Below are 20980 nucleotides of genomic sequence, written 5' to 3'. Positions count from 1 at the left end.
GCGTCTTTGAAAACCAGCTTCCCAGGCTCTGCCTTAACGCCTCACCTCTTCTTAAACAAAAAAGTGAACCTGACACTGGGGATGGGGGCGTTTTGCTGCTAGCTGAGAACGGAAGCTGAAGCGAACCAACCGCTAGGTCTGGCCCAGGGCCGGGCCTCGCGCTCCGCCCCGCCGGCAGCCACCTGCCATTCACGCCGTGCGGCGCTCCGGGGCGGGGCGCCGCAGCCCCGGAGATACGGCCCCGCCCCGGCTCCGCCTCCCCGCGCCGATTGGTCGCCCTTTGCTCCCTGACCTCGCCGCCGGGCCGCGCTTCCTGCCGGGCGCCGAGCGCCGCCCGCCCGCGTCCCCGCGTCCCCGCGTCCCTCGCGCCGGGTCCCGCCCCGCGCCCGGTCCCACCCCGGCCCGCCCGCGCCCTCCGCCGCCGCTGCCGGCCAGGCTGCAGTCGGCGCCGCGCCGAGTGGGAGGATGCGGCGGCGCTCGCGGATGCTGCTGTGCTTCGCCCTGCTGTGGGTGCTGGGCATCGCCTACTACATGTACTCGGGGGGCGGCTCCGCGCTGGCCGCGGGCGGCGCGGGCAGGAAGGTGAGTGGCACCGGAGGCCCGCGGATGCCTGGCCCCTGCCTATCTGGTCCCCACCCCCGGCCCCTGTCCGCTTGGTCCCCACCCCTGGCCTCTGTCCACCTGGTCCCCCTCCCCGGCCCCTGTCCACCTGGTTCCCCTCCCCGGCCTCTGTCCAACTGGTCTCCACCCCTCCCCGCCTCTGTCCACCTGGCTCTCCCCCCCCCGGCCCCCGCCCACTTTGTGCCCCACCTGGCTCCTGTTAACCTGGTCTCTCCGGGCCTCTGTTCTTATGCACCACCCCGACCTCTGTCCATTTGTTTCCCCCACAGTCCCTTGTTCACCTGATTTTCCCCCACCCCCTGCCCACCTGACTGGAGTCCTGTCCCCGCGCAGCTTGCGCTGCGCGGAGTGTAGGGGAGGGTGCTGGGAGCACAAAGGGGTGCGCAGCGAGCAGAAGGAGAGGCCGCCCTTCCTGCGCGGCGTGGACACTAGGAGTCAGGAGTCCAAGTTTCTTCTTGGCCCCTTGGTACAGGCGGCAGCAAACCCTCGCGCCTGCCTCTGGCCACCCTGCAGGCTGTGATCGCTTGTCTGGCCCCCATCTGCCCTTTGGCGCGCGGGGCACAGATACTCGGAGCCACACATGCAACCGCCCCGCCCCGGCTGGCCTCCGCGGGCGCCACAACCCTGCTGTGCCCTGGTTCTCTCTGCCTAGCGTGGCAGAGTAGCCCTTGGCCTCCCGCGGCGATTGGGTCTCCTGCACTTGTATTTCCCAGCCCCACTCCCGGTCCATCTGGATGGGTGTTTTCTGCGAGCGCTCAGGGCCAAGCCATGAAGCTATGGGAAATACGGGGGCCACTGTGCGGCCAGTGGGATTTTGATATCCGAGGACTCAAAGCGCCAGAAGCCATAAGGCCATCCTGTACCTGGCCAGCCTCTGTGCTGTTGAGCTGCCCTACTTGTCAGAGGGGTTTTTGGAGTTTTACTACCGGCTTTGAAAGCAATCTTATCTTTTCCAAAGTCCTGTAAACCTCATTAGTGACACCAGGAACCCAAGATAGAGGTGGAACTCCTCTGGGTAAGAGTGAGGAAATGAACTTGTAGCCATTCCATGGGGACTAATGTGGCTTGAGCAGACATCTGGGGAAGTCTGAGCCACCATGTTCACACAGGACTTGGTGGTCTCTAGCCATCCTTTTTAGCTTGCATTCATTCATTTCCAGCTGCAGTTCTTGACTGAGGCAGGTGGAGTGTCTCGTTTAGCTCTTGGTGAATCTCATGGGTAGCTTTATTCATAGGGGCAGTATGGGGTGGATGTCTCCATGTAAGGATGGTTAGGCTTTCAGGAGCTGACCTGGGCTCTCAGCCCTGCCTTTAAGCGGAATCTCTGCTGATTCTTGAATCCAGAGCAGGCGGCTTTGGAAGCAGTTTGGTCCTTTGAAAACCATAGAGTATTAAACTGGAATGATTTTTACAAGCTTGGCTTCCCAGTGAACTGCTCTGGCCAGTGATATAGCCTGGCCTGCTGGTGAGACCCCTTGGCCTTGCCACTGTCATAATACAGGGGACTAGAAGGGCAGGTTGTGGGGTCAGCTTCCCAGGGCTGCTTCCTTAGCCAAGGGCTGTAGCTGGTGGGCAGGCCTTCTTGTCTAAGCCTTGAGACACCCCTCACCTCACACCCTTCACCTGTGATTTTTAGCTTAGAGGAAAGTCCAAGGAATCCTTATGGCCAGATGAAGACCAGGGAGAAGAGTAGGGAGGTGACTTACATGTGGATTGGGGTGCTTTGGGATGCTGTTCTACCAACCAGAAAATTAAATCCTACCCCTCAGAGGGGGAGGAAGTAAATAAATGCCAGAGCTTTTGCAATTGCAGAAGACTCTTTGGCCCAATTGGGTGGACCCTGACATAAAGAAGGGAGGACCAAAGCTGGTTTCTGGAGGCCCGACAGGACCCTGCTGTCTTGGATTCCTGACCTACAGGAGAACTGTCTTCTGTGGATTGTTTCCCTGGGTTTAAACATGGATGTCTCTTCATGATGAAAGGAAATATGTGTTTTTTTCAGCTTGTGGACATAAATAAGACAGTGGCGTATGCATGTAATAGCAGAATTTAAATACTGTACTTTTTTTTTAAAAGAGATAATTGGGTTTATATTTTTTCTTTGTTTTCTTTGTTTTCATGTCTGGGATCTGATTCCACATTCATCCAATTTCTCCACATCCTGAGGTTTTTCATGGGGCACTGGGCTTCAGGATTAGACCTCGGGGCTTGTCTGAGGGACATGTACGAGGGTTTCTGCTGTTTCAGCAGCGTGGCCTGGGCTCTTCACTGTGTACCCTGCCTGTTAAATAACTCATCACAGAACTGTTATTCTGCATTCCGAAAACCCAGAAAGTCAGCTCATTTGGATTGCAACTTAACAAACCAGGCAGGAGTGAGAGCTGAGAACCGACCCCCTTGCACTTGCTGTGAAACTCAGGACTCTGTGCTGAGGCTTAGGATGTGTGTTAAAGCAATCTATGTGCAGTTTCACTTAACATTTCACACGTTTGTGGTGGCCTCCCTGCCCCATATTTTGCTCTTCCCCCTACATTTATGATTTGCACTCATGAGGCCACTCCTTTGAGCATGTCAAATACTTTAAAATTTTAATCATGTTAAATCTCCCCAGGGTCCTGGGTTGTTTGGCAGTGGGTAGAGCTGCAGAAGAGAAGAAGGCATTTCTGTTTAAATGAAGTGGCCTCTGGGTGAAGTGTGGCTGCCTTGGTGGAAAGGACAGGGCTTCCAGTGGGAGAACCATGTGCTGTGCTGGGAGAGGGCTAGGCATGTGCCTTGGCCTCTTGCTCCCATCCTTGGGGGGCCCAGGGCCTGCAGAATCACCCCTCCTGGGAGCTCGTGTGGGAGCTAAGCCTTTGTTCTGGGGGTCCCTGGGTGGAGGACTGGAGCAGCCTCTTGCAGGTGTTGTTGGGGGGAGGGGGTCCTGGCATGGGGAGGGACCTCCAGGGACTGGAGTGTGGTACTAATTAGAGGAACTTTAGGTGTGCAATTGGGGAAGGAATTCAGGGCTAAGTTGTGGAGGGCTTCAGACTTGTTGGTTCTTGACTTGGCTGATTTAGGGAACCAGCAACTTTCTTGAGAGGCTTTCCATGTGAAGGGAAAGGACACAGTCCCCACTTATTGGCACTGAGTGAGACTTACTTTCTTCCTATTTCTACTTAGTGTCCTTCACTAATTTACTGAAGCTCTCTGACCCTCAGTTTCCTTGACTTTGCATTAGGGATAGCATTCATATCTAGTGGCCTTTTTTGAGGAGTGCATGCTATTCATGGTTTCTGGTAAATAGTGAGTGCTGAATGACTGATATCTAAAAAAAGAGACTAGAAAAAGGAAACCTTCAAAGCCTCTGGAAATGGTGTAGCCAGGGTCCTAAGTCATCTGTATAACTGGGTCTCTTTATCCCTTGTCTGTGTCTCTGGAACCAATCTGGTTGGTTCCTTGACTACCATTAATGATGGACTTTGGGAAGTCATCTGCCCATGCCAGCTCTCACCCAGTGTGGAGCCCAGGCCAGCTCTCTACTCAGTGTGGTATCACAGAGGGTTCCCATTGGTGGGCAGCCATCAAGAACGTGGGCCCAGGTGCAGCTTGCCTTGGGGCTTGCTTCTGTAGTGGGAGACTGATGGATGTTCCCTGAGTAGTGAGTCCTGGGCAGGAGGCTGGCCAGGCTCTCCCAGGCTCCTGCCCTGTCCCTCCTGTTGGGAGTGACAGCAGGCACAGAAGCGTGCTTGGTTTGCACTGACATGAGGCCCGCAGTTTCGCAGGTGTTTGCAGGTCCCTGGTGAGCCTGTGGGTAGATGTTGGGGACACGCACTCCCTGCTGCCTCCCCTCAGTTTGCAGTTCAGAGGCCATTCCACAGAGTTGCAGTTGGGAGGATGGCAGGGAAAGCTCTGTGGGGCAGTCCGCAGAGGGCACTGTAAGATGAACTTCCTAAGGAGAGTAAGGCTCCTAGGTGAGGAGTTGTGGCTCCCTCGGAGCTGCATTCAAGCTCAGTGGAAACAGATCGCGAATGATAAAGACTGTGGAGATGCTGAGCCCTGCTCTGGCCCTCCAGCAAGGGGGGTGCTCAGAGAGGTCAGCTTGCTCAGACTTCGGGTTACTGTCAGGCTTTGCAGCCCGCTCCTGCTAGGTGGGCTCCTCTGCACTCTGCAATAGGAATAGGTGACTGGGAAGTGTTCAGAATAGTGGGCAGTATGTACCTTCCTTATTGCTGCCGGTCTCAGGCCTTTTGGCACAGGAGTCACTTGGGGAAGGTGCCAATTCTGGGATCAAGTGGTGAGGCTGCTGCTCTGCTTGCCCAGAAGCAAGGTGGTAGGTACTGAGGCTGCCTGGGCAACACTGGGAGCTGCTGGCTGAGGTGTGGGCAGTGGCAGGATGTTCTGAGAAAGGCCCCGGAGGCTCCTGATGGACCAGCAGCCTGCATGTAGAACTCGTGGATTTGGCCAGACCCACTCCCCTGTGGCTCTGGTCCTTCCTGGTGAAACCTGTTTAGGAAGCTGTGTGTGCAAGGTGATCTGAGAAACGCAGGTCAGATGGAGACTCCGTTCAGTCAGGCCACACAGACTGTGACCGTGAGGTCCTTCTGTGGGGTGTAAATGTGCCACCCAGCAAGCTGCCTTCCCACTTCAGCAGTTGAGTGACTTCTGCCATGACGAGGGAGGGCTGCCGCACCCTGGTGCCCGAAATGATGGTAGGCTGAGGCCTGTCCACACAGGCCTGCTCTTGGCCTCAGGGTTGCCTTCCTCCTGCATTGCGGCTGGTGGTCTTGGGCTCCTGAGTGGTTCTGGGATGGGCTGGGCCTGGGCATTTCCTCGGCACATGTGGGTGTGGCTCACCAGGACAATCTTTCTTCTTCTCTACGGTGCCAAGACTTCCTGACCTCTGGCCTTACAGGTGGCTTCAAGTTTAACTCAGTGTGCAGGTGCCAGCCATGTGTAACTTGGTAAAGAAAGCCTCTTCCGCTTTCTCTCTGTAGACCATGTGCCACTTCCAAGGATACAGACCAGGCCTTTGCCCTGAGCAGTCCTTTCTGTGGGCCCACCCCTCAGCCACTGCGCCTATCTGGCTCCCTCCTCCTGTGGCTCAGGGTGACTGAGACACTGGCTTTGGACTTTCCCACTTCCACAGTGGGCCTGGGAAGCATGTGTCATTTGTACGGATGGGTTTCTTAACATGCCAAAGCGAAGACAGCAAGCAGTGATTCATCAGGGCCGGATCTGAAAAACCAACCCTGCTGCAGGGGCCTCGATCCTGGGCATGCAATGGAAGAGTGCCCAGCTGGTAGCCCTGGGAGCCCCTGTGCATGCAGGCTGGCCCTGCCTGGGGCTGGGCAGTGGTCGATCACTCCTAGCCCTGCAGGCTGCCTGCCCTTGTGAACTGCCCCTTCCTCTTCTGCTCCCAGGAGTGCTCTGCAGAGCAGGCCCTCCTGTTGGTGACCTGGCCCTATCCAAGGCAACAGTTTCCTGTCCCTAACTCTCAGGGAGGCAGAATGGTCAAGAAGGATGGGATAGAGTCCTTGGGCTTCTAGAGTCCAAACTGGGATGCACCTTTTGGTTGGGACCAGGGGGCAGTGACCGCCCTGGTTCAGGGTTCTCACCGTGGTATGGTTGGTGTTGGGCTGGAGGGTGCTTTGAGAGGGGGCTGCCCTCTGTTGTAGGACATGGGCAGCATCCCAGCCTCTGCCCACATTGTGCCAGAGCCCCCTCCCTACTGGCTGTGGCTGCTGGTGCCAGGTGTGTATGTGTCCAGGGGCGGAAGTGGCCGTCGGTGCCAGGCATACAGTGTCCAGAGGCAGAGTGGCTGTCGGTACCAGGCATGCATGTGTCTAGGGGCCGAAGTGGCCACAGGTGCCAGGTGTGCATGTGTTCAGGGGCAGAAATGATTTCCTGTTCCAGGTGTACATGTGTCCAGAGGCGGAGGTGGCTATAGTTGTGCATGTTGGTGGCCTTTCTCCCTGTGCCTTGTGCTTGGGCCTTCCAGGGAGTTTGCTGGGGGTCTGGGCTGCACCCCTGCCAGGAGGACACGTAGACACACTTGGTCGGCACTCCTGTGTGCAGTGCATTCTAGGGGTTTCACACATTGAGCTCTCCTCAGAACAGCTGTCGGGCATCTCCCTTCATGCTGAAGACCTGGAGTGGGGAGACTTTCCCGCAATCTCAGGGCTGGTGGGGCTCCTGGGCTCCCAGGCCCTTCCTCCCTTCCCCTTCCTAGCTTTGGCAGTGTCTGTCCTGGTGCACCTGTGCATCTGTGCCTGCTGAGGGCCTCCTGGGCCAAGCCCCCCACAGTGCTCAGAAGGCAGTGTCAATTCCTTCATTAGTCTTTTGCTCCACCAAATCTGCGTGCCCCAGTGCCTGGGCAGGGCCTGGGGTGACCACAGGCTCCATCCCTTTCACTCTCTTACTGAGAATCTTTGGAGACCTATTGTGTGCAGGCATGGCTTAGTGCTGAGGTTCTGCGAGGAGCATAGTGGGTGCAGGGTCCCTGTGCTTGGAGTGTTGTGGAACAGTGCAACCAGGTCACCTTCCCTGTGGACACACTAGGTGCAGTGGGCACAGAGTAGTACGAGAGGCTTGGGTGTCAGTGGGGCCGGTTCCTGCGTGTGTGGGTTCATGGACAGGTGGTCCTGGTCTCAGCTGTACCCAGCCTCTTTCTGGGGTCTCTGCTCCTTGGCTTTTTTTTTTTTTTAATATTTATTCTTCAGTTATAAGTGGACACAATATCTTTATTTTGCTTCATGTGGTGATGAGGAGCGAAGTCAGTGCCCCATGTATGCGAAGGGAGCGCTCCACCACTGAGCTACAACCCCAGTCCCTCCTTGGCTTCTTGTGCTCACTAAAAGAGCCAGTTCCCAAGGGTTGTGTCTCCTCCACCGTATGGTGTGGGGATTTCTGCTTTTGCTCCGCTGGCTCTTGGCACACATGGCTGCTCACTGCCCGCCATGGCCCTGCTGGACCTGTGCAGGCCTTTGTGGCCTGTATTTTGAGCTTCTTGAGTTCTAAGCTGACCTCTGCACAGGGCCAGGTGAGCTGGGTTGTGACTCAGGGTGCAAGGACAGGGCATATATGCAGACTCCACACATCAGCCTCATGAGCTACAGCCCAGATTCTCCACTGCCACGTAGTTGCCAGAGTGGTGTGGGTGGGGTCACCCATGCATGTTATCAGGAAGCCAGAGGCAGCCCTGCCCAGTGTCCCCAGCTTTGGGGAGGCTTTTGCAGTGTGAATGACATCAAGGTCCTGTGATCTGTAGTATTGTGGAGAATAAAGTGGAAATGTGACTTCATTGCCTATGGTTACTTAGGGAGTGGGCCTCCGGTGGCGTATCCAACTGCTGTTCCCAGAGGCTGTCTGCTTGTTCCAGGAGTCATCATGGGCTTTGTGGGGCAGTGTGCTTCTGGAGGAGGTGGCCGGGAGCGCTGGGAGGGTCCCTGCCTCTGCCTGCAAGACCAGCTCCTTCAAGGTGCTGCTCTGTAAAATGGACAGCTTTGGTTTGAAGGGCCTCTTTCTCAGCAAAAGGACCCTATGGCAGCCTGAGAAGCTGATGCAGATTGAAGGCCTGATTTTGGAGCTGCCCAGAAATGCACAGTTATCAGTAAGTGCAGGTGAGTGTCAGGGCACAGTGTGGCCGTCTTGGATGCCTCCTGCTCCCTGCTTCCCGTCGTTCTGGGACCTCCCAGGGTAGCCTCACCCCGCTCTCGCTTGGTCTGTCCCCTGTGCCAGTGCTCGTCCCCTGGTCCTTTTTTGGTCACCACTGGTTTCTCTGGTCTAGAATGTTCCCTTTTCGCCACCTCTGAGATGCTGTTATTTGTAAAATACTCTGTTACCTTATGTAGCCCTGGGAGAGAAAAACTGCCCACTGAGCAGGGTCTCGGAGCTTCCTGTCAGCCAAGATTTTTATTTCCCACTTATTGAAAAAGCCTGTCTGACTTCATTAGAAACCAGTCTCCCAGGTATGGCTCATGCATCTGGACACAGAAATGTGAGTGGGAGGGGATGGGAATGGTGTTCCCAAACTTGGATCCAGCCACCTCTGTTGGTCACCTTGCTGTGCCACCAAGAATGTGGGCCTTTTTCCCAGAGAGCCCCCTGAAGCACTGAGTGCCCCCGCTCTGGGCCTGAGGCTCTTATGGCAGTCGTGCAGGGCTGGCCAGCCTTCACTCTTTGGGGAACTTTGCTGGACTCCAGCCTCCTGTCCGTCTCTGCCCCACCCTGATGTGGCTCCTAGGAACACTGGTCCTGGGTTTTCTTCTAAGATGTCAACATGTTCTTCACCAGTTTTGAGGTTTGAGCTGGTGATGATGTGACTTGACCCCTTCTTGGTCCACGGTATCTCCAGATGTCACCATGGGGACAGGAGTCCTGGCTCCAGGTGCTGAGCTGGGGAGGGTATCTGGCATGGCCCAGGTATGGCCTTTCTTTTGCTTGCCCTCAGGAGAACCTGGCTGCTGTGTGTTCTGATGGAGGAAGCTGGGCCCTGTCTGACTGCACCTCTGCCTCCGTCCACTCCTGCTCCCAGCACACAGACAGAAACACTTCTGCTTTTCATTTCTGAGAGCAGCTGGCGAGCACCTGCCCACTGAGAAACCGTGTGGGCACAGCCCAGTACCCACAGGTCTCATGGACCAGAAGAGTCCTCCCTTCTTTCAGAGGGTCACAGTCATTAAGATGAACCCACTGTGTAAGAAACAGAGGGTGGGTTGGGTAATGACTGGGGAGCAGATAAAGTCCAGCCTGGCTGCAGTGCATCCAGTGGCAGCAGCTCTGGGGTCGAGCTGCTGCCTGGCTGTGGAGTGTCCAGGGGCAGCAGCACTGGAGTCCAGGCCTGGCTGCGTGTGTCCAGGGGCAGCGGCTTTGGAATTAGAGTTTTTATACATCCGTATCTTTTGGAGAGTAAAATCCAGTTTGTGGACACAGTGGTAGCTTACCTGGGGGAAATTTTGGGACAATTAGATTAGCCAGATGTGTTGTGGATGTCGACCGCTGGGTATGGTGTTCATTGTATTATTTCATTTTTTGTGTATTTTTGAAAATTTCACTCAGAATACTAGAGGTGATGTTCCTGGTAGCGTGCAGCCTCAGTTGGCAAGGGCATCAGGCGTGGCTGCTGGACTGGTGTCAGGTCTGTTGCTCGACCTTCTGGAGCTCTGGCGAGTTTTCTTCAGGGAACCTGGAGGACATGCAGGACCCTATAGGGAAACCTTTCTTGTGGTTTCCATTGTTCCTGTGGGGAGGACTCTCTGCTTTGTAAATCACCCCCCTGGTGAGTACCTAGAGGCTATGGTGAGGTGAGGTGGCCCTGTGGTCCCTGACACCTCAGGGACTGCTTGCCACCCAGAAACGCTTGCTCTCCTGCTCTCCTGGGCTGGTGGCTGCCTGGCACCCTGACGATACCTTCTCGATGGTCAGGTGCTTGTCCTTTGGCACCCCAGGTTTCCTGTGTCCTAGGTGGCTTTGCTTACTGTTCCGACTGTCCCTTGGGAAGCACAGGTGGAACGAGTTTAGTAAGTACATGCTGTTCTCTTTTTGTTCCCCAGCAGGACGTGCAGGATTACCTGGGAGCCCTTGCTCCACGCTGCATTGTCAATGAGAGGCTTTGGCAGTACCTGGTGGTGTGTGTTTTCTGTAAGGGAAGCTCCTGAGCCTTGTCCCTGCAACACCTGGAGGCTATGGTTGTCAGGCCCCTCTGCAAGCCTAGGAGGGAGCCCAGAGGGTGGTCTGTCTTCACAGTGCAGTTTCTGGCAGACAACCCACCTCCCTTGCCAGGCCCCCCAGGTGATGCAGTAGCAAAGCTGGGTAGAGTTGTGTTTGTCCAGGCTGCCTGGCAGTGACTTTGGCCAGCACCAGTGCTGGCTGTCCTGGTCTTGGGGCCATGTCCCTGAACCATCTAGGTGCAGAGCGCAGGTTCCCCTCCTGTGGTGCAGAGTGCAGCTCCAGGCTGGAAGGTGCTGATTAGAGGCTGGTGATCACCTGCCAACCTTCTAGAAACCGCTGATGTGGAGAAGCCAGAAGCCTGGAGCCAGGAGGGGTAGTCTGGTCCGTGGGTGGTCTGAGCTCCAGGCCTGAGTGTTGCTGTGGCCACCCAAGCCTCACTGACAGGCTTGTGGGCAGGTGGGGCTCTGGGGGAGTGTCCCTGTGCAGAGGGGACATGCGTTCATTCGTGCTTGGTGGCTTAGGATTTACATGTCAGCCTGCATCAAAGAGAAATGCAGGCCACCAGGCATTTGCCAGGAGAAATATGAATTAGGTGTGCTGTACTTGAGTTCAATCTTAGTTTTTTTTTTTTTTTTTTCTTTTTTGGCACTGGGAATGGAACCCAGGGGCATTTTACCACTGAGCTGCTGCATTTCCAGCCTTTTGCTGTTTGTTTGTTAATTTAGAGACAGGACCTCATTAAGTTGCTTAGGGCCTTGCTAAGTTGCCTAGGCTGACCTTGAACTTGTGGTCCTCCTGCCCCAGTCTCCCCAGTTGTTAGGTTATAGGCTTGGCCCATGTGCCTTGCATGACTCACCTGATGTTGCTGAGTTCTACTTTAAAGGATTTTCTTCCCTAACTGGTGATGGAGAGCTCGTGGCATGTGTGCCCAGCTGGCCCTGAAGCAGTGTCTCTGGTTATCTTGTTTTTCTGTTCAGCGTTGGAAAACACCCGAATTGCTGCCAGGTGCGCCATAGCTGTTGGAAGCAAAGCCTGGTCCCTGAAGGTAGGTGGCCTGGGGCTGCTTTTTGGGCAGAGACTGAACGGTCAGGTCCTGAGATCCATAGATGCAGCTCTTTAATAGCATCACTATGCCCACTTGGATACTAAGTCCTGGTGCCTTGGGTGAAGGCCTAGTGTCCGAGGTCAGGTCGCTCCCTGAGGCCACCACAGGGATTTGGAACCAGTTGAGCCTGTTTCCGATAGCAGGCGCCCAGAGCAAACAGGTACAGAGCCCCTAGTAATCTGCTGGCCTGGGTGTCTCTGGCCTGGAGCTGGCAGAGAAGTGGGAGTACAGGGGCCTCAGCCTGGGCCTGGAGCCAGGTGTCAGGCTGAGTTCTGGCTCTCTGGAGCCCTTGGCCTCAGGCAGTGCTAAGCTCTCATGCTGTGCTTCACCTTTCTGCCTCCATAGAGGCTCAGGGAGGACTGCGTGCACACTAGGTGCTTGGTATTGACAGTTGTGTGATGCACCCTGCAGACCTCAAGCCCTGTGGAGCAGCTGCCAGTCCCCTTTCGTCCTCTCCTGTCCCACGCAAGGGGGTTGTTTGGGAAGGAGCTGGGAAGGGACTCTTGAAGCCCTCACTCCTCCTGCAGGTGAGGAAACAGCCCAGAGTTGGGAGGCTGGTCAGGGTCCTGGGCAGCTATGTGGCCCAGAAAACCCTATCTGGAGCCGCTTCCCACTCTATGCTGGGTTACAAATCATTTCCCAGTTGCACTCCTTCATTGCTTGTAGCTTTCTTGGAAAATTATACCAGGATGTGGTTTTTTAGATATGTGGCTACGTAATTTGTATATTTAAATTAATATATATATATACTTATATTTATATTTTGGCACTGGGGATTGAACTTGAAGGCACTTGACCACTGAGCCACATCCCCAGCCCTATTTTGTATTTTATTAGAGACAAGGTCTCATTTAGCTGCTAACACCTCACCATTACAGACGCTGGCTTTGAACTTGAGATCCTCCTGCCTTAGCCCCCTGAATCTGCGGGGATTGCAGGTGTGGCCACCACACCTGGCTGTAATTGATTTTTAAACTGATTGGTAATTTTTTTTTTCATCCTCTTGAGCTGTTTTCTGAACATGGTGTGTTATTTGAAACTCTCCCCCAGGTTTTTATTGGTAAATGTTCTTTTAGTTTCAGTTGTTCAGTTTCTGGCTTGCTTTTGAAACTGTTGGTGAGAAGTTGAAAACAGGTCAGTGGTAACATGTGCACAGACCCCCCTGCGTGGGCCGAGGACAAGGTCTGTGGGCCAGCCAGGTGTTGGAGTGGTTTCTGATACCACCAATTAAGATAGCTTACAACTGCTGCAGACTCACAGATTCGCCACCCGGCCCGTGATGGCAAATGTTCTGAGGAATCGTGTTGCTTCCAGGCAGGGCCTGGCCGTTCCTAGGCCCTCTGTCATTTTGGCAGCTCCAGGACTTGCTTGAGGAGGGCCTGTGTGAGGTAGTGAGTGGAGTTGAGGGCCCCTTTTACTTGTGTGCTCACGTGCTCAGGTTCCCTTCCTGGAGGCCTTGGGCCAGCTGAGCCAGGCTCCCCTGGCCTGGGGGAGGCGCACAGGGCAGGTGTGAGTTTCTGGGCTGAGGATGTAAGTCAGGTGCAGAGGCCCCAGGAGGGCCACCTCTTCCCTGTCCCCTGCCTGCCCTCCACCTGCCTAGAATCACCCTGGACCTGGGAAGGCCCCCTCCTTGTTGGAGCAGAAGTTTAGAGGTGTATGTCTGGAGGGCCATGTGGTTTCCTTCTAAGGCCCTCTAATGGGTCAGAGCCCAGTGGACATTCCTGGGCACTGCAGGGCAGAGTGGGCCTGTGGATTAACTGTGGCTTGGCTGGAGTGAACTGGGAATGGGTGCTGCGGGGTGCCCACCTTGCCATTGGGTTCCGCACAGTGGGGCCTGCCCAGGACCTCCCTGTGGGGTGCTGGTGACTGTGTCCTTGACCTTGGCTTCTATATGCTGAGTCTCTGAAGCCCCTCTTCCCCTGAGCAGCAGGGATTGCCCAGGGCTGCTGGGCTGGGTGGGGCCAGGCCCAGGCTCCAGGCTGTTCAGGTGGTCCCCTCCCGGCAGCCGTCTTCTGAGTGTTCCATAGAGCCTTCTTTGGCCAGTTCTCTCCACAGAACCGCAGTCTGGATGCACACCTGTCGGGCTGCCTTCAAGGGGTGCACTGGGTACAGGGTTGGGCCTGAGGGTCATTCCTTTGTTGCTCCAGGGGACTGTTGGAGTTCTCTCTGGTTATTTCAGTGCTGCAGTCTCAGCTCATTGTTTAGAGAGCTCTATTGAAACATTGTTGACTTCTGGCTTAGACCTACAGGGCAGAGGTGGGCTATATTTGTGGAATGCCTCCAAGTTTGAGGCATACTTGGAGTCCACTGGGGTCACCCTGCATCATTGCCTTGAGGGAACTGGACCCTGCATGCAGAGGGAGCAGTGTAGTGTCAGCAGTCTGCAGAGGTGTTGCAGCTGGCCCACATATTGAGGTGCAGGGATGTGCTGAAGCTTCTGAGTGGGACTTGAATTGGGCTTTGATGGTCTTAGGACTCTGGAGGAGGAACCAATACAGTCTTATCTTCAGTGGCCCAGGGAATTTGTGGGAGAACAGCTGCATGAGCCCTGGGGAGAGGGTGTATGGGGAGGGTGGGCGGCACACTCGATTTTGGGGCTGGCTCAGTGTTCATATTGTGGCCAGCTGGCAGGGCAGGGAGGTGTGCGGTGGAGATGCTGGAGTCTGGGCAGAGGCAGGCCCCGTGGGGAGGATTTGCTGCAGCAGGACCAACCCAGTGTCGGAGACTAGGACTTCCCGTTACTGGGGTTCTTGTGGGCCCGGCTGTGAAAGGAGCACTTTCCTTCTTGCTCTTCGTCACTTCTTGGGTACACCCCTTTAGGACATACCTTTTGAAAAAGTGGAGAGTCGGTACAGATTGACCCCGGGGCGGGATCTCTTGGAGCAGTTGATGGCTTGTGAAAAGCATCAGACCCCTGCACTCCTGCTCAGCAGTGTGACTGCCTTCTGTGCCTTTGGAAGCGCCCTGGGGAGGTAGGTGGGCAGCCTGGAGCTGCCTGGCTCAGGTGTCAGCCCTGCCACTCACTGTGTGTCCCAGACAGGTACCCTTCTAGGTCTCAGCTGTGTCCTTGGTAAAATGTGGGTTATCTGGGGTTACTGTGTGGAGCTGCTGGGAGGATTCATGGGATCAGGTGAGCACCTGCCCTGAGCCCAGACTCCTAGGGGGAGAGTGCCCAGTAAGCGTGTGAGGTCTCTCTTCCGGGGTGATGTCTTTCACCTGGAAGTTGCCTGCAGGGGAGACGGAGGTCCCGGCCAGAGCTGACTCCTGACCCTTCTCCATGCAGCAGGCACTAGCCCAGCGTCCGCCCGGCTTGCCCAGACCAGTGCACTCCTCAGAGGGAACAGGCAGCCTGCTGGGGCATGCCAGGTGTGCATGTTTTAGGAGCTGCCTCATCCAGTGCCCAGTACTAATTATCAAGTTCCACAAATGAAATACGTTCAGGGTGAAGCTGCTGCATTAGAACTAACCCTCAGGCCTGGGGAGCCTGCGGCCCCTTCCTGCTGCCTCTAGCCTGCCTCTCCTCTTGAGTTGGTTTCCTTGCCTCCATGTCTCTGCCCTTTGCCTTCTGTTGCAGCCTGCTGTGGTTCCACCTTAGGGACGCTGGGCAGATACAGAAGCCAGAACCCACCCCACCCAGTTCAGGGCAGCTGCGGGGCCCATGTGTGGGCTTCTCACCACCCGGGCAGGGGCTGGCTGGTGGGAGACACTGTTGAGGTTCCACCTTTGGGTGGCAGCGCTCAGGATTGTGGGGCCATCTCCTTGACCTCCAGCTTGGGTCATCTCTATTTTGGGAGACTCAGTGTTGACATTTACACTCAGGGAAACGTGGACGGGTCTTTGGTAAGGTTCTGCTGGCTTGCTGCTGATGACTTGGCTGATGAGGAAGGCCCAGGCCTGTTGTTTGCCATGAAGGCTGTGCGGAGGCCATGCGGAAGCCTTGTGGAAGCCGTGCGAAGGCCATGCAGAGGCCCTGTGGAGGCCATGTGGAGGCCACACGGAGGCCATGTGGAGGAAGGCCATGCTGTCTGCCACATGGGAGCAGGATGGGGTGGGGTCTCTCAGCCGTCGGCTGTGGTTCCATATCACTGCTCCCTGTGGTTTTGCCAGAGGTGCTTTAACTGTGTTGAACAAGTTTTTGTGGGAGAAAAACAGCAGTTTGTGTCTTTCTGTTGTAGGTGTGAGGTTCTAGCGTCCCGTGTTTTCTCACCAGAGTTTGGTGAACTGGTCTATCTAGCAGATCTGCAGCCATTAAGCAGTGGTGCCCCTCCCTCCCCACTGTGCTTGTGCTCCCATGCCTTTGGGAGCATCCTGGGAAGGTAGGTGGGCAGCTTGGAGCTGTCTGGCTCCAGCTGACTTTTCTGTAGGCTTATATCTTTCTGAACTCACCATGTAGGTCCCTTGGGGACATGAGCTCGAAGCATCCCTGACTTTTGTGTCTCCCAGCACAGTGTCTGCGTGGCTTGCGGACGTGTTGTGATGGGACTCTCCGCTGCAGGCTGAATGCACCTGATGGGCGTCCTGGCGTGGCGGGAGCAGCACATTGAACACGGGTGGAGCCTATCAGGATGCTGCGCCTCATTCTCAGGTCTGTGGCTAGTGGCTGCTGACCCTGGTGCCTGTTTCTGCCACCTGAGGAGCGCCTGCTGTCCCCACACAGGCTGCCACAGCAGACAGGCTCCCACCTCTTTGCCAGCTCTCGTGCTGCCTGAGTTTCTCGGCAGCCATCCCTGTGAGTGCGAAGCCACGGCTCATCATGGTTTCCCAGCTTTTCTCTGGATTTTCCTGGAAGGGTTTGGTCCCACATGCTGGGGTCTGTTGTCAGGATGTGTGGGTTTGAGTTCCTCCCAGGTCCTCCTCTGGGGTACCTGCCCGCTGAGTGGAGGAACGGGAACCGCCTTGTGATCCAGGACACTGATGTCGGGGTCCCCATGCTGAGTGGCCTCCCTTCCATGCCATGTGCAGAGCGTGGGCCTGCAGGGAGGCTGTGGCAAAGCTGGCATTTGTGCCCCTGCCACCCTTGGTGGTGGGAAGAGCAGGGATGTACATGTGGAGCTTCTGAGGGCCCTGAGGTTCCTGGCCCAGGATGCCCCTTGGCTGGGAACAGGCCAGAACTTAGGAGGTAGGAGCTGAAATTCTGTGTCCCTGTCCCTCTTCCCTGCTATGAGTGGCATGCTGGCAGAGTTAGTGGGGGCTCAGAAGACCTGCTCTCTCTCCAGTGTGTCTGCACGTTTGACCAGACGTGCAATCAAGCCAGGTGACATCTCACTGCCTCAGGCTGAGCCTGGAGACATAGCCCTGTGTTTGGGGTCTCAGTTGCATAGGCTTGGAAACTCAGCTATTACTTCTCCTTGGGTTGTCAGCCAGGACTGGGGTTTGCATGTTGGTGTCTGAGACTGGAAGTCTGATGGGGTGAGAACGTGCCCAAGGGGCTGTCTGCTGGTGTATGTCCTCAGCTGACTTTTCTGTAGGCTATGTCCTTCTGTCTGTCTGGAGGCTCAATGGCAGTTCTGTAGCCTGGGGAGTTTGTGCGTGTAGAAGCAGCGCCTCCTCTCTGGATGAAGGGTTGGTCCTCTATTGGCCTCTCATGGCCTTGGAGGTGCCAGCACCAGCCCAGCAGTGCCCACCTTGGGGTACGCCCTGGACTACAGAGGCATTGTAAGTCCAGCCTCCTCCTTTTGTTCCCCAGTTATACAGGGAGTCGCCTGCTGCAGCTGCTGCTCCCCAAAGTCTTACCTAGCTACCGAGGCTACTAGGTAACCACACACATCATAGCCCCTCCTTGGAAAGCGTGGGAGCTTTGTGGTCCCAGGGGTCTTGCTGGAGCCCTCAGTCCGCGGTTAGCAAAACAGCCTTATGGTTAATTGGCTCTTGTTCCCTGGTGCCTGTGGGGTGTGCTCAGGCGCCTGCCAGGGCCAGCTGGTTTCCCTCTGGGATGATCTCATCAGCTCTGTCCCTAAGGTGTCAGCAAGGTTGAGTCCTTCCTCAGGAGGCCCTGCACATGGCTACTGCTGTTGGTTCTGTTGATTCTTTGGCTGTTTTTAGAGGGTAAGGTTTCTGGCCTCTCCTGTCCCTTCCTGGGGAGACTCTGGGACACCTCTGTGGATGGTGTTGTGTTTGAGCTGCATTTCTCAGAGGCTGCTCACAGCTCACTAGAAAAAGCAGCCTAGTGTGAACCAAGTTCCACGGATGAAAGCTTGGCAATGTGGGGCCACATCAGTGGGGTTAGGCAGAGGACAGGATGGGGAAGCAGAGTGGAGGAGGTCAGCATCTCCTGACTGACCCTGCTCAGGGCTTCGCCCTGTGCGAGAGCCACCCACATGTCTCAGGAACCCATGGGGTCCAGGCCCACTTGCTTCCACATGTCAGCCGACGCTGGCTGAGGTGGCTCCTCTGGAGTGCACAGTGGGGCCCTGGGAGTAGCAGCAGGAAGGGGCATGTTGGTCACCACAGTTCTCATTTTCTGAGAAGAGATTGTCACAGCCTCCAAGATGATTAGAGGCTGTTGGTGCCAACTCAGAGGTCACGGAACACAGTGGTGGCTGCATGGTGGATGACCTCAGCTGAGCGGGCAGCACAGGGCATCTGTTCGAACCTCTGCCTGGAACTTATGCAGTGCGTACCCTGCATGGGGTGGGGCACAGGGGCTCTGGGCTAGCACTCCCTTGTGCTGCAGAGCAGGGCTGGATGGCAGGACTTGGCGAGGGGTGTGAACCTGCCCTGGACTCTGCCAGCCTGCGAACTTGGGAAAGCTGCCGCCTGTGTCTCAGTCTCCAGGTTGGGGGTTATAAGGTAAGGGCAATGACGTTTGGTGACTCTGCACTTGGATGTGTGTGCTTGCCTGACAAACCTGGGTGGCTGGCGTTGGAAGGCCTATTGCAGCAGAGGATTAAGGAAGAACAGTGGGCTGGACAGCCCTGGGAGGCAGGCACTGCAGGTGGGGGTGGTGGGAGTGAGCTCTGACCTCGTGGCAGTTCTGCTGGGCCAGTGCCACCCCCTCCACAGACGGGACGCACTTTCTGGTCTGCACCTGCCATGTCGGGAGTGCTGGCGACTCCTTGTGGATAGCGGGATCAGGAGGGGTGCTGCAGTAGAGCTGGGGGGCTATGGTGCAGGGAGCTCATGGCCTTGGCTGCCCCTGGCAGTGCAGGCTGGCCCTTCTGCCCGGTGGAGAACACAGCCTCACACTGTTGCTACCCGTCCCTTACCGTGTCGGCTGAGCTGGACTGACTGCCATCAGGGGTCAGGGAGCCCAGAGACTAGTATCCTTCACACACCAGGTGAGTGAGAACTGGCACGGAATTGGGCAATGGTCGCCACCATGGGTCTGTGCCTCTGTCCTTTCTGGCTTAGGGGGACTTCCTGTGGCCCTTTGAATGTCTGAACCCTATTAAAGCCCCTAGGAGGCATGCTTAGTAACCCCATTTACAGCTGAAGAAACTGCCTCAGGCCACAGCAGAGTGGTGAGTGGGGCCAGACCCACCGCTGCTGCTTTCCCTGCACACCACCTTGGAGTCAGCGCCTTGCATGAGGTTGAGGGACCTGGAGGGTGGTGACCCCAGTGTCCTGAATTTCTCCTTGCTGTCCCCACCTGTGAGTCTGGGCTAAACAGCTGATGTAGATGTGGCCTGGGGGCCTCCAGCCTGGCATCCCTGCTTCCTCCTGGAGCCCAGCTGCTCTGCTGTGGGGTGTCTAGGCTGTTCTGGAGAAGGAAGCCCTGTGAAGGTCCCTGGAGGCAGCATGGAGGAGGGAGAGGCCACATGCAGAAGACCAGGGCCTCAGGGCCAGACACTTGTGTTCTCCATGGTGTGGCCTTGAGGGTCCCGAGTGGAGAGAGCTTAAGACTTGAGACTCGTGGTTGCGTGGCCAGTCCTGTGGGCCAGACTATAAGGCGAGGAGCTTGCCTGGCCACCTGTCTGTAGGAATGGGCCACAAGTCCTCCCCCACAACTGGCCAGCCAGCCTTGCCTGGGGCTTTTGGTTCTAAGAAGGCTGAAACCCAGGGCTGTCTTTCTAGTACCTGCCAGATTGGTTGAGCCCTGAGAGGAACTTTTCCCTTCTAAGAAGACTCTAGCACTGAGCTGGAGGCCCAGGTGCGTGTCTGTCCCTCGCCTGGGTGACCTGGATGTGCATGGGTCCTGAGGGAAGCAGCAGAGGCTACCTCTGCCTGTGGCTGGTGTGTCCGCAGCACCCCTGCCAGCACCTCTAGGGCTGTGTCTTCCTGGAGGGGTTTCTTTTCGGTTGGTCCAGCTGGTTCCTCGTTTATGATCACTTCGGGTTTCCCATCCCCCCAGTCTTGGCAGCTGGATGCCGGTGGGAACTGCTGTCCTCATTAGATCTCCTTGATGTCTTTCCATCCATCTCTCTTCAAAGGCAGGACAAGTTCAGTGGTTTGATGTGGTTGACTTTCATACAACCAGAGGACCCGAGACCTGCAACCTGCGGGTCACACTTTCTTTTTAGGCTTAATTTGTGGGAGGTTAACCCGCCCAGCTAGCACACCAGCACACAGGAATGGCTCCTGGAGTGAGCAGTCTCTGAGCTCATGGGGAGGCAGGTGGGTGGGAGAGAAAGGAGCTTGTTTGCAGAGTTCCAGGCCAGGGCCTGGAGGGCCTGGGCAGGCCGTGGGCCAACCCCTAGGGATAGCTATGGTCCAGCCATTGAGCCACTTCGCTGTGCACAGGAGAACCTCTCTTGCCGCCCTGAGATTAGCAACTGGTGGCTTCCCTCTGTTCTTTTGTGTGCAATCTGGTTATGTGGTGGCATTCACAAATGTTCATTCTCCTTTATGTAAAATACATTTGTATGTATTAACTCACTTTGGTCCCTGAAGCTGAAGGGGAGCTAGCTGTAGAAACATCCCCAAGTTGTGACCCAACATGGGGAACATAGAATCTGTCTTCTTAACTGTGCCTAAGTGTGCAGTCTGAGCGTTGAGTGTGTGTCTGTAGAGCATCCGTTTACCTACTCCAAAACCCTCTCCTCCCCCAGGCTGGCTGTCCCAACAATGACTCCCCGCGGCCCCAGAGGCATCTACTCTGCTGTTGTGCTCAGCTTGTGTACCTGGAGTCACACAGGTCCCTGGTGCCGGTCCTCGGGATCCGTGCACGGCAGGGGCCTGAGTGCTCCTCCTCCTGAGGCTGAGCTGCTCCGTGTCTTGTGTATGGATGGTGTCGTGTTTGGTCCTCGCCCAGAGAAAGTGCTTGGGTCTTGCACTGTTCTTCCTTACATTTTAACATTAAAACAAAGCTTCGTACCTTGTCCTCCACATCCTGGGAGAAGAAGGTGCCCTCTCGTGGTGGAGCGCTGTAGGACCTGCCCTGTCCCCCTCCCAGCTGCAGAGTCTTCAGGTTGTCCTCTGCCAGGCCACAGCTGGTTCTGCTTCGGTTTCAGCAGCCAAGAGAGTCAACGTGTAGGAGCACACTCTGGAAGGAGTGCAAGTGCTCTAGTCGGAGCCCGACAGCCAGTTAGTTCTGAGTGTTCATACCAGATGGTAAGTTCTCCAGTAGCGACTTGGCAGGACTTGATTCTAGAAGCTTCAGACTCGTTATCCTTACTCTTCTTGGCCAGAATTACACTAGATAGGGTTGTGTGTAGCTCTTTGGTCAAA

General features: G+C 56.0%; 1 protein-coding gene across 1 annotated transcript in view; it reads left to right on the top strand.

Annotated features, from left to right (window-relative positions):
* Positions 1-386: 386 nt before the first annotated feature.
* Positions 387-20980, top strand: part of Galnt2 (polypeptide N-acetylgalactosaminyltransferase 2) — a 95025-nt gene continuing 74431 nt past the window's right edge. Inside the window, exon 1 of the mRNA XM_026412592.2 lies at positions 387-582. Within this exon, the coding sequence (XP_026268377.1) occupies positions 466-582 (117 nt within the window). The 5' untranslated portion in view covers positions 387-465. The remainder of the gene's footprint in view (positions 583-20980) is intronic.

This window comes from Urocitellus parryii, chromosome 9 (assembly GCF_045843805.1).
Source record: "Urocitellus parryii isolate mUroPar1 chromosome 9, mUroPar1.hap1, whole genome shotgun sequence".
NCBI classification, from domain to species: Eukaryota; Metazoa; Chordata; class Mammalia; order Rodentia; family Sciuridae; genus Urocitellus; species Urocitellus parryii.
The sequence above is the reverse complement of the archived record's forward strand: the minus strand, read 5'-3'. Positions and strand labels throughout refer to the sequence as shown.